The 13553-nt window shown below is 39.4% G+C and overlaps 1 protein-coding gene and 1 long non-coding RNA gene across 2 annotated transcripts; both read left to right on the top strand.

The window, feature by feature from the left end:
• The first annotated feature begins 1968 nt into the window (after positions 1–1968).
• Positions 1969–3619, top strand: prmt6 (protein arginine methyltransferase 6). The gene has a single exon (XM_037756745.1). It carries the CDS (start codon positions 2259–2261, stop codon positions 3327–3329), a length of 1071 nt encoding a protein of 356 aa, XP_037612673.1. The 5' UTR covers positions 1969–2258; the 3' UTR covers positions 3330–3619.
• Positions 3620–4516: 897 nt separating this feature from the next.
• On the top strand, positions 4517–5891 carry LOC119480471. The gene is made up of 2 exons (XR_005204939.1): positions 4517–4680; positions 4760–5891. It is a non-coding gene; the product is annotated as an uncharacterized LOC119480471 (long non-coding RNA).
• The last annotated feature ends 7662 nt before the right edge of the window (positions 5892–13553 follow it).

Genomic DNA, 13553 nt, shown 5'->3' with positions numbered 1-13553 from the left:
TAAAGGGAGTTTCTCAATGTCCAATTGGTGTTGAGGAATTTCAACATAGGTGTATTGTTCTCAAAGAAAAAGCAACACTACCGGGGTTATTTGTGCCAATAATTGTCGTACTATGAGGATGTTACAGGTGGCTTTATTAGCCCCCAGAAAAACCTAATTAAAGTTGATCTATTATGCCTATTTTCAGGTGTTTGTTTGTTTGTTTGTTTGGCGAGCCAAACTAGCCGCTAGGTAGGTATTATGCAAATGTGTTACTTGGTGACATCGCAACGTTACAGAAGAAAAGGCAGGACTTCAAGCGAGGCGTTTCATGCAGTTTAGGAGCAGGCCAGAGTTGCCAAGTCCGCTTATTATAAGCGACTTTGGGCTTAATACATTACAAATATTGGTAGTCGCGGGTTGCGTTCTTTTGGGCTTGTTTCTAAATTGTAGTTGATTATTTGGGCTTGCTCCTCCTGTCTCTCTCCAACGATTCAAAGGCAGTTTGCCGTAATTGTAAGATTGATATACAAGCACATCATGCCAATCTGGTTCAACATATTAGCACTGAAAAACACAAATAAAAACGCAGCACCGTTCTCTTTATTGAGGCTTACTGACATTGGATTCACAGTCTTTGCAAAAATACAAAAATGAAACGAAATGCAAAAATGTAATTAAATGTTCAACTTGTTAGATAACAAGAAAAAATTGTAAAGTTACAAGCTAAAAATGGATGCAAAAATGACATGAAACATTCAAGTTCTTTAAGTATAGTTGAAAAGAAAAATGTAAAGTTACAAGCTAAAAAATAATTCAAAAAAAGAAATAAAATGTTCTACTACTTTAAGGTTAGTTGACAAGAAAAATGTAAAGTTACAAGCAAAAAATGGATGCAAAAATGCAATGAAATGCATGCAATCCAAAATAAATTCATACATATGAAGTGATCAAGTTCCCGCCCCTCTCTCTCTCATATTGTGGTAGGTTGGTAAGGTCGCTTAGTTTGGGCTTTTCTTAAAGGTCCCATATCGTGCTCATTTTCAAGTTCACACTTGTATTTTGTGTTTCTACTAGAACATGTTTACATGCTGTATTTTTTTTTTAAAATCACGTTATTTTCATCATACTGTCTGCTTGAATATACCTGTATTGACGCTCTGTCTGAAATACTCCGTTTTAGTGCATTTCAACGGAATTGCAACAGAATTGCGTTGTCTGGCAACAGCTTGAGTCCATGTTTACTTCCTGTTAGCTGATGTCATTCACATACACTGCAACAGTATTTTGAGCGTTCGATACTTTCACAGTATTTATAAAACACTTAAAGGGACTGTTTGTAACTTTCAAATGCTTGTTAACAGTGACACCTGCGGCCGTTAAGTCAACGAAAGTCAGCGTTGGGCTCGAGCTTGCTCACTCTAAATAGACATGAACGAGCATCGCTCAACACAGTGAGGCGACACACGTCAGCTAAAACCACAATATCAATGTTAGCTGACCAGACGAAGGTCTCTCTATGAATCACTGCTGATCCTAGTGTTGGCTTTTCCTGCCTCAGCCTCAGGGGCTGAAGCAGGAAGAGAAACGTTATCGTCTCCTGAATGTGCCCGCAGGGAGACACCGGCAGCCGGTTGGAGCAATAACGTTTCTCGCTGCGGAGCCCCGTCACTTCACAAGACACGGGAAACCTCTGTTGGTCTGGAGGAGCTGCAGCATTTATTTCTGCACAAACGTCCACTCTACATTCACTAGATATTCTCAGAGCTACTAAATCTCCTGCAGTGTGTAGTGAGTGCACGTTCACGTCAAGAGGTGGAGCGAGACAGCGAGAACGCGCGCTGTGTGAGTGAAGGCAAGCAGGCAGAGGATGAGAGACTCCGGCCACACGCGAACGCGCATGGGACCCCGACCTGTAAAAAGTTACAAGCAGTCCCTTTAAAACTGCTTTATAATATAAAAGACATGAAAATTGTACATTTTATAATATGGGACCTTTAAACTGAGATTGCAAGCTATAGAGAAAGAAGAGAGAGGCGCTTGCTTCTGTACCAAGGAGAAGCTATATTTACCATCTCCCCCCCTGACAGTGAATGCAGCACTCCGACCTCTGCGTCATTGTCGTTTGATTGTGGGAGTTGTAGTCTATTTAACTAGATATCTCTCGTATTGTGTGCGGTGTGAAACTACAAGTCCCAGATCCCCACAATGCGGAAGGAAGTAGCGCAACAAAAACACAGTGAGGCTTGCAGCAGCAGCACCAAGAGAGAGCCGAGAAGATGTCTCATGTCCTTAAGAAAAGAAAACTGGATAAAACCCGACAGGAGCGCCTGTACTTCGACAGCTACACCGATGTGACCATCCACGAGGAGATGATAGCGGACCAGGTGCGCACCAACGCGTACCGCATGGCCATCCTGAGGAACAGCGAGTCCATACGGGGTAAAGTGGTGCTGGACGTCGGAGCCGGAACCGGCGTGCTGAGCATGTTCTGTGTTCAAGCCGGAGCGAAGAAGGTGTACGCCGTGGAGGCTTGTTCCATAGCGGAGCAGGCGGTGAGCATAGTGAAGCACAACGACATGGAGGACCGGATAGAGGTGATTAGAGGCACGGTGGAGACGGTGGACCTACCGGAGATGGTGGAGGTGATAGTGAGCGAGTGGATGGGCTATGCTCTGCTCCATGAGTCCATGCTCAACTCGGTGCTCTACGCCCGGGACAAGTGGCTGAAGCCCGGCGGTGTTATCCTGCCAAGCAAAGCCGAGCTGTACGTCGCTCCCATCAGCGACCCGGTGGTGGAGGACCGCTTAAACTTCTGGTACACTGTCAAAGACCAGTACGGTGTGGACATGTCCTGCATGTCCGATTTTGCCAGAAGGTGCATCATGAACTCGGACATCACGGTGAACTCGGTGACCGTGGAGGATGTGCTCTCACACCCGGCCCGCTTCGCAGAGCTCGACCTGTACTCGGTCACCGTGGAGGAGCTGCGGTCCGTGAAGGGGAAGTTCCGGTGCGAGTCGTTCGGCTCGGCGGCCGTGAACGCGTTTTGTGTCTACTTCACGGTCACCTTCCCGTGTCCTCCTGGGGACAAGCCGCAGCCGCAGTCCCCGGTGGTGCTGTCCACGTCCCCGTTCAAGCCGGAGACGCACTGGAAGCAGGCGGTGCTCTACCTCGACTCCCCGGTGGACGTGGTGCAAGACACGGTGGTTACCGGAGAGATCAGCATGTTCCCCTCGGAGCAGAGCGCCAGACATATATGTATTCATGTAGACTACACGATAGGAGAGCACAAGAGACAGTCCAAGACTTTCTCCATCCCTGACTGGAGCAGTGAAGCTCACTCATAGTCTTAATCACCATGAAAACACACTCAAAGGCCTGAACCCCTGTGTTATTATTACCTGCTCACTGTGAGGTCTGGAGGGAGTGGAGCAATGACTGTATTTGTGACCAGTGTGGTAAATAATCCAGATCTAAACATACATACATGCTCATACAAAGTTAGGTTTGGACCCATCTCTCTAGGTCAGAGGTCAGCAACCTGCAGCTCCGGAGCCACATGCGGCTCTTTTTAGCCCCTCTCCAGTGGCTCCCTGTGGATTTATAAAAATGGAAATGAATAAATGTTTTTTGTTTATATTTTCATTTTTATTTATCATTGTTGTAGGTCTATGGTACAGCGGTACGACGGAGTATTAGGGCCACGTAGAGGGGGAAAATAAATCTGATATTTTGAGAATAAAGTCATAATATTATGAGAATAAAGTCATGATATTTTGAGAATAAAGTCATATGTTTAAGAGAAAAAAAGTCGTAGTATTATGAGAATAAAGTCATGATATTTTGAGAATAAAGTCATATGTTTAAGAGAAAAAAAGTCGTATTATGAGAATAAAGTCATGATATTATGAGAATAAAGTCATAATATTATGAGAATAAAGTCATGATATTTTGAGAATAAAGTCATATGTTTAAGAGAAAAAAAGTCGTAGTATTATGAGAATAAAGTCATGATATTATGAGAATAAAGTCATGATATTTTGAGAATAAAGTCATATGTTTAAGAGAAAAAACGTCGTAGTATTATGAGAATAAAGTCATCAAATTATGAGAATAAAGTCATATTATGAGAATAAAGTCATAATATTATGAGAATAAAGTCATAATATTTTGAGAATAAAGTCATAATATTATGAGAATAAAGTCATATGTTTAAGAGAAAAAAAGTCGTAGTATGAGAATAAAGTCATCATATTATGACAAAGTCATATGAGAATAAAGTCATAATATTTTGAGAATAAAGTCATAATATGAGAATAAAGTCATAATATTATGAGAATAAAGTCATAGGTTTAAGAGAAAAAAAGTCGTAGTATTATGAGAATAAAGTCATAATAATATAAAGTTGTAATTTTACGTGTTATTTTATTTTTTTCTCTAAATTTGTGACTTAATTCTCGTTATATTACAACTTTTTTTCTCGTAAAGTTATGACTTTATTCTCGTAATATTATGACTTTCTTTCTCGTAAAGTTATGCCTTTATTCTGGAAATCTCATATGTTCTTTCCCTCAATGTGGCCCTAATACTCCGTCGTACATTTGAACTTGGGCCCTCACATCATTAGACTAAAACTATAAACTGTATTACCTTCATCACAATGCTCAAATGTTTTGCAGCTCCAGACAGATTTTTTTTGTTTGTTTTGTCTAAAATGGCTCTTTTGATAGTAAAGGTTGCTGACCCCTGCTCTAGGCTAAAGTCTCAAAATATTTAGTGCATTTTTTGAGCACACAGTGGTTACTACTAATCAGTAGGTCAACTGCAGTGCATGTTCTTAATTTGGAGTTATGTTGTTTTTATGCTTGTTTTTACACCGAATAAATAATTTGACACCTAAATTAGAACTGAAAAAATGCATGTCCTCAACATCTTTTTTTTTTATAATTCTTTTTATTAACCACCCTCAACCAGATCAATATGTGTTTGTGAAAGCCAACACTGATATGACCCATATTTTGCAGCAGTTCTGAGTACAGCTGTAACTAACCATTCATTTGGTCTATACAATGTCATTAAATAGAAAAAAAACAGCCCAAAACCCACAGATTGTTGATTTACTATCACTAATACTGTACTTACTACTGTACTATTACAGACAGCAAATCCTTACAGTAGAAGCTGTAACTATAGTTCAGAATAAAACAGAAAAAAAATAGTTGCTGATTGATTTTCTGATTTGAATCAATTAATTGACAAATCATTTCAGCTCTATTATTTAGGTTTTGACAGTTTTATTGTTATCAGATTGGAAAATCATTTGGAACTATATTCAACCATCAAAAGAAACTCTCCTCTTCACTAATGAATAGTTTTAGGTGGGTCTCTGTGGGGCATCTGAGGTTTTACAAATTGTTGAATAAATTCCACACCACGCTGCAGACATCTGATACTTTAATACATTTAATCATGCATATTGTGTGGAATCTGATCAAAACGCTGCATTCAAATGAGGATTAGACTGATATATTGACTTGGACTGGCTGCAGTCAGGCAGGAGGTGTTTCACATTGGCTGGCTTTCAGTTTTTAATAACAAACTAAATTGGCTCATTATTTTTTGGTTTAAAGCTAGCACACACACACACACTGTCATCTGTTGCCTGAAACCACTGACTTTAATTTGCCACTCGTCATTTATTGATCAAAGATATGTTTTCTGGTCACTGATCAGTCATTGATTCACTTTGTATGCTCTTTAAGAGTCGGTGGACAATAAGTGGGTTTGGATTTTGGCGGGTGATATTGCAGGGAGTTTGATGAACTGACAACTGTGTTTCAAGGAAAATTGTTTACCAGTTCATTATTGAACAAATGGGAACTAGACTCTTAATAAACAGTTTGACTGTTTCATGTGTGACGAGTCCTGACTGAAAACATCGCAGCGAACTACAGAAAGAAGCCTGAGCATGTGTCAACATCACTATTTAGTACAGCTTCATTCATACATCCAGAACTGGCCACAAGGAATCTGCAGGTTTCAACATCCATATTAAATGACTCTTTCAGGAGAACACATTAATTATTACTTTATTATATATTTTATATATAGGTTAATTATAGGTCTATATATAGGTTAATTATTACTTTAAAAAAAGAACAGTTTTTAGCATCTATAACTGTGAGATATAGTGATTTAATTTTGGAACAAGATACCAATACATATATTTTTATGTGGCATTATTATAAATACTGATAGTTATTATAAAAATGTGAAATGTGAAGGGCCACCATGACATCTTTACTGCTAAATGAATATAAATACATTTAAACAAACTACAAAATATAAATATTATAAACTTTTATAAGATTTCTACCTATTACGTAAAAGTCATAACTAATGTTAGAAAAAAAGTACGTAAAAGAAAAGTGACATTACGTTAAAAGGAATGAATAATACTAGTTATATTTATATTAATTAATATATATTTTTTCGTTAATATGATTAGCATTTCAGTATTGGCATTGACCTGCTAAACTATGCTGCTCTTTAGCAGTATTTCTAACTCTAAAATGTCTTACTATTTTTTCCAACAATCGCTATTTCTGCATTATTATTTTATTTCTTTGAATATCATGTTACTCCCAGGTCAAACCAAGGACAATGTGTTGATTAAACCTTTATGTAACTAAAGTAGACACTGTGGACTGTGCTGATTAAGTCTGCCTCAGTGTGCATTGAATTCAAGCCATAAGATGTGAATGAGTCTTAAAGCCTGAAGTACATTTGCTGCATTTTAATTATACAGCTGTTAATAAATACACATAGATCCCTGAAAACGTTAGATGATAATTCCTCTTTCACACCCCATCATCATTTGAAATATGGTGTTCATTTGTTTCCGTGTCATCAGTACTTGTGAAGCCACTCTGTAATGAACACATTGGGAATTAATCACAAGCTATACAGTAGTGTAGTGTCTACAAATCAAGGGCATTGTCTGTCTGTTTGGGAAAGAGTGAATAATGGCCGAATCACATGTTGAACTGCAGCCTCTGGTTTCCACTTGGATGAACTATGTTGCAAGATTTGGAACTCAGGAAGAGTAAAATAATTCTTCTAAATATTGTGTGTGAATCAGCAGAAATCTGCCTTTTGAGGATGACATAAAACAAGCTGATTAACTATTAGTTATGGTCATAAAGAAGAGGGAAAAGGAGACTAAACTTATCCAAACCTCAAATCAAACCCTCTTGGAACAATCTGAAGTTTAAACCTGGCCTTCAGCTGGTTTTCTTGACCCTTATCTTTTTCTTAAGGTGGAAGATTTGACACTTTAACTCCATTAATCCTCCATCTGATACGATGGTGATGTTTGTGTGAGACGTTATAGTTCCATACTGAAACGTGAAGCAAAGACACTAAAAACATGGAGACATGCTCAAAACGTTTTATGGGGGAAATCAATCATCACTGCCTCAACACTGATGACTAATTGAACTGCAACTGCACATGATAAACAGTACAGCTACAAAGTAGAAGTAGGAAGTTGTCAAGAAGAGAGCAGTTCTCCGTGAAGTCTCTCGTGTCACAGCACGCTGAAGACGAGTGTTTCTGTAGTGAGCTTCAGCTCCCTGTATGGAGCTAACGGACTAGACATTTAGTTACATATTGTTTCATATGTAACTAACGGGCATTACTTGAGCCTTCGGAGCACATTTTATGTAAATCAAGTACTTTTGATGGTCAATAAAAGCAGTGTGTGTTAGGACGTCTATGGAATACCAGATTTCAAATCTTCGCTTTGTGCGAGATGTAGGGTTGTCAAAGTTAACATGATAATAAAATGTTAACGCAAATTTTTTTTTATGCATTAAAGCAACTTACAATTTTTAGGTTGTAGGGGGCTTATTGGCATCATTTGAAACTAGAAAAAAACTTAAGGAATCCATCGGTACCAATCATGTCATATTAGCTCTTCGTAAAGGAGGCTAAATAACGCTCCAAACTTACGCTATATTTTGGTGAGGAAAAACTGGCATGGCCATTTTCAAAGGGGTCCCTTGACCTCTGACCTCAAGATATGTGAATGAAAATGGGTTCTATGGGTACCCACGAGCAGGGTCTGAAATTAGCACCTGCCAAATGCGGGTAAATTGTTGGCGGTGGCAGATAAAATCATCAGGCCACCCGCCACTTTAGCAGGCAGGGAAAACACTAAGGACGTCCTGTTGTCCCGGGGCCGAAAAAAAAGATGATCGGAGAGGATGAAAATTAATTTTGGGACGAATTTGGGTTGAGTATAATATATATATATGTATGTATGTATAATATACTTAAATCAATAGTGATATATCATCATTTATTGGTTGAGTTTTTCTATTGTAATATTAATCTGAAGTAACTAAAGCTGTCAGATAAATGTACTCTAGTGGAGTAAAAAGTACAATATATCCCTCTGAGATGTAATGGAGTATAAGTATAAACTGCATAAAATGGAAATACTCAAGTAAAGTACCTCAAAATTGTACTCAAGTATAGTACTTGAGTAAATGTACTTGGTTACATTCCACTGTAGCTTCTAGTGTCATTGCAATAGATGTGATTGCTGGTAAAACGTGCAGTATTTTAAAACATTTTTTTGGACACTTTTATGAAACTAAATGTTCTAAAATCGCATTCAAGCATGTTTGAAATCCAGAGCTGAGAGATGTTGCAGTCACAGCTGCTCTACTGTGTGTAACAGAGGTGTACTGACTCTTTCAAAAGTCAAGCAGTCAGAGCGACTTTTAAAGCCCTGGTTGTGACCACGTCTGACCAAGGTCAGATCCTTGTTGTCAGATGTCAAACAGGATCTTTCTCCTGGGTCATTGCTCTGTTGTGAAAGAACTGTACAGTATGAGGTGGGTCTTTCAGTCTCATTGTTGCCCAAGAAGCACTTTGGTGTCAGAGAGGCAGAAATAAATGAAATTCTACACTTGCAGCTGGCCTAATGTGCACGTACAGTGGCTGAAATGTCTCCTTCTACAGGTGCCGGCAAAAAAAAAAAAAACACCCGCAGACAGCACAAAGGAAGGTGTCCGGAGAATGGAAATGTCAAATGCAGCGCAGGCAGCCACTGTTAAGCCCCGAATCACGCTCATGCATGCGTGGCCACTCTCGGCTGCTAAATGCTAAACTAATTGTGATCCATTCCTGCCTGGAATGGTTTGGAAACCATTAGAAACAAGTGTAGAAACTTGAAATGGGATTATTTGTCTTGTATCGCGCAGCAATTTAGGAGCCAATCAATAGACAATGTGCTTAATCTAACTGATTTCAAGACTTATCGTTCAATGCGGGACTGGCGAACGAGACCGAGAGACAGCACGGTCCTGGACTCGGTGAACTGGAGTCACAATATATGTAGCTGTCTTTAGAGGCTGTGTTTCAACATTTGGACTATGGAAGTCATGATTAGTGGGTAGAAATAAGCACTTTTTGACTTTCTCCCATTCTTCCTTTTAGATTTGTTCAACCTCATTTAAGTTGGACAGAAAACGTCCTTGAACCACTTTAAATTATAACACACATTTTCACTTTTTGCTCAAAGACCTCCACATCCTTTTCCCGTTGATCCGTTTTGCAGCTATTCCACTGTTGACTTGGCCAGCCTTTATGCCTGAGGTCTCGTTGGAACACCCAGTCTGAGGTCTTTGGCATTCTGCGGCAGTTTCTATTTATTGTTTTCTCTGCTGCTTTGATGCTGAGCACTTTGCATTATGCCTGAAGTTCAGTTTAGGTTTCATCCGACCACAAAATGAGACAACAGCATCATGTTTACGTACGCGTGTCTTTTAATAGACTGTTTCCCTTCCGTCAAAATCTCCTTCTCATATCGAAGGAAGTTCAGTCAGAGTGGTCCATGATCACAATATTCCTGATCTACTTCCTGACATAGACATAGACATAGACATACCGAGTGCATTCTAAATTGGCAGGCGCGTGCCTGCCATTTTCAATCAGCATACAGCCATGCCTCCATATATCTATATAACGAAATACAATTGCCTAGAGTTTTATCATGGAGAAAGCGGTGAAGTTGTAGCATGGCCCCTGAAGCAAAAAAAAATAAAAGAATTTCACGACTGAACATTAGCTACTGTAAATATGCGCAATTTCATGGCACTAGAAATTGGTGAGTAGCTGATCATTATAGGCCAATTCAATAAAAACAATGAGAAACTTGCATTTCAATGTGTACATTCTCATAGTTAAATATTTTAACGATGACAATAATTGATGGGGATGAAAGGGTGTCAATTTCTTCTATTTAAAGGTACTATTGATAACATTGATAACATTCAGACTTTAGATGTCTCATTCCCCCCGTTCCATCGTATTTACTTCACAACAAGTCATTGCCACTTATCATCAATCTATCCTTTTTTTTCCACACTAACTGACGACACAGAGATACTACGCGATACCAACATTGTTTTACTATTGGCTCACAAGCCTTGTTAGAAGTGAGAACCAAATGTCAGATATCATTTTGGACCCGCCAACATTTTTAAAAAGATTAATTCACAATCTTAATCATTTTTTTTTTCAGGAAAAGCCATATTTTTAATTGGCACCTTTCTAAATGCTCTGTGGATGTATTCTTTTTTTTTAAGTATTTGTTTACTTTATTTTTATTTATTATGCTATGCATTTAGTTAAAAGGTGTGTGTTTACATTTTAAGACAGCCGGGCCGGATATCATTTGTGCGTACAAGTTGTCTGAGGCAGTTCTAAATTTGTTCACAGAGTACGAACAAATTCGGGTAGGAAACTATTGATGAATCCCAGATGTGTGAGTAAAGCGTTTGTACACACGGTTTAAGCACAGATTTGTACGCACTCACTGTTTGTGAATGACGCCCAATGTTTCCATCCTACGTGACGTCTGCAGAACACTGTGAGAACGCAGGCCATTGGCTTTTATTTCATATTTTATGTACACGGCTGAGGAGGAACCAGCCCAAGGAGAGATTCATCTATAATAACCACTGAGAGCATCTAAGCACACACAGCGTTAGTCACTCAGCTGAAGCATACAAATACAATAGTGTGCAATATAACCATAGCAGTAACAAAAGGCGAAGCACAGTAGTACACAGTGTCCAACATGTGTAGACACTGTGCAGGTGCATTCATATAGAGCAGAGCAGGAATGAAGAAGAGAGCTGCTAATAGGGTTTCGTCATTTACATACAGGTACATCCATGAAATTTAACCTCTGCATTTAACCCATCCTTAGGAAGAGTGAGCTGTTGTAAAGCGCCCGGGGAGCAACTTGTGGTTCAGTGTCTCGCTCAAGGACACCTCGACATGCAGACAGTCGGAACCGGGGATCAAACCACCACAGCGGTTAGAGGATGACCCGCTCTACCCACTGAGCCACAGCCGCCCAGGAATGAAGTAACTCACTAAAGACGTAAGTGACAATGTAATACTCAAGTCACAAGTCCAAGAGATATAGTCAGCCTCTAGAAAGATGGGAACACAGAGTACAGCTCCTCACATCTGTGTTTTGTTGACCACAGCCGTTCAGCTTGTTTTACAAGCATCCCACCGTATTGCCCTGGAAATTAGAATATTTTGTTCAATGTCTGTCTTAACAGCACTACATTCACAAACTAGAATGGCACTCGGAGAGCACAGACCTCCGCTAAGGTGCCTGCCTTTAAAAACAGATCACAGCTCACAGCTGGAGGTACCGTGAGGTGGTTGGCTTGTTATTAACACGGTGTGTTTCCGTGTAACGTATCGGCGGATGCCTCTCTCATTCAGCAGCCTTGTTATGTCTGTATAACGTTACAGTACATTGTCTCTCATCCCGTCATCTACTGTTTATTTCTTTCTCACCGTCGACGGCCAGCAGCTCCTGCACACACGTCCACACACGTATCTCTCTGCTCGAAGAAGGAGGCGGGGTCACGCGTCATCAACGCGTCATCAGTTATGGTTGCGCATGTGTTATACCCTGTGGTCATAATGTTGTGGCTGATCAGAATCCGTAAAAGAATTCCTGAATCGGGATCATGATCCGGATTGCCACCAAAATCGAATGGATTGTTCATTGTGCCACACCTCACCCCTCCAAAGAAATTAATTAAAAATCCATCGCAAACTTTTGGAGTAATCCTGCTAACAGATAAACAAACAAACAAAAAAAACAACGCCGGTGAAAACATAATAACAGCACTGACGTCACTGTAACACACCAACAACCTGACTATAGTAAAAAGTACATTACTGAGCTTTTTACTATATTACAAAAATGGAAATATGTGAACCAGTTCACACATCACTGGTGCCTTAAGTTGATGGATCTCAGAGTCTTTCACCTCCACATTCAATAACTCACTGTCTCAATTTGCTCAAATCAAATAGTGCCCTCTGTGACAAGAGTTATGAATTATGTATTCTAAAGTTAAAATAGGAAACATGTAAATCTCCATAATGTATTTTGGTTTGATTTGAGATCATTGTCAGTAGTGTTGGAAGCCCATTAAATTCCTGCAGTAATTTCTTCCTTTTGATTTTTGTAGTGACCATATTAAAGGGGAAATTTACCACCTTTTATTGACAGAGAAAGCTGGAAATCTGTTGTTCTTCCTGCATCCAGCACCGTCATTTCATGTGACAAATTGTGCTTGAAGTGGAGAAAAATAAGTGCCAGTACTCCCCTGCGTGTTTATCGGCCGGTATCAGCAATCTCTTGTGACTTATTCTTATTTATTCATTATTTCTTTAAGCATGTTATACTGTGTCAGTCATAATCAGCTGTGGTTTTATTGCTATATTATTATTATTATATTCGGGCTACGTAACTTCTATTGTTGGCCTATAATACTCCAATAATATTCACACTGGAACATTATAGGGTTGTGGTGGTGTGTTTATATATATATATATATTCCTGTGTTATTTGTAGCCTGTAGTAGAGTATCATTCAGTCCCAGTCAGGATGTTCCTACATATTATGCAGCAGGATAAAGAGACGCATTCTCGATGTCTACAGTGAATAAAAGGTACGAGGAGATATTGGGTTTGTGGATCCTTCCCAAAGAATTTATTTTTTACTTAAAACTCTGCAATTTTACATCTTTTTGCAAGTTAAATAGCTATTTTATTATTCATCACAACCTTCCTCTGAACATTCAATTCTTCTGGAAATGTTTTCCCTGTAAAATCATATTCTATAAATCAAAAGACCACTTCGAGCACTGCGTGGCGGTGACGTAGTTGGATGCGTAGCTGAATTCTCTGGGTAGCCGAGGGGTGAGCTCTAGATGCTCAAAAACAGAACTTCCTTGTTCTCTTTGCTTGTATTGCAAACTAGCTACGTTTCCGACAGCAAAGATAGCATCCCTAAATATGAGTGCAGAGGAAGTTATGGATGAGGATACATTTTACAGTATTTTGGCTGACTCTGATATTAAGCCGCATTTATTCAGGCCAGAGTATACGGCCTAAGAAACGCAGCGGAGAGAGGCCGAGGCTGCATTAGCCGTGGAAGAGGATATGACCGGCGGGAACCC

Source organism: Sebastes umbrosus, chromosome 21, assembly GCF_015220745.1.
Source record: "Sebastes umbrosus isolate fSebUmb1 chromosome 21, fSebUmb1.pri, whole genome shotgun sequence".
Classification (NCBI taxonomy): domain Eukaryota; kingdom Metazoa; phylum Chordata; class Actinopteri; order Perciformes; family Sebastidae; genus Sebastes; species Sebastes umbrosus.
This window is presented reverse-complemented; position numbering and strand designations above follow the sequence as displayed.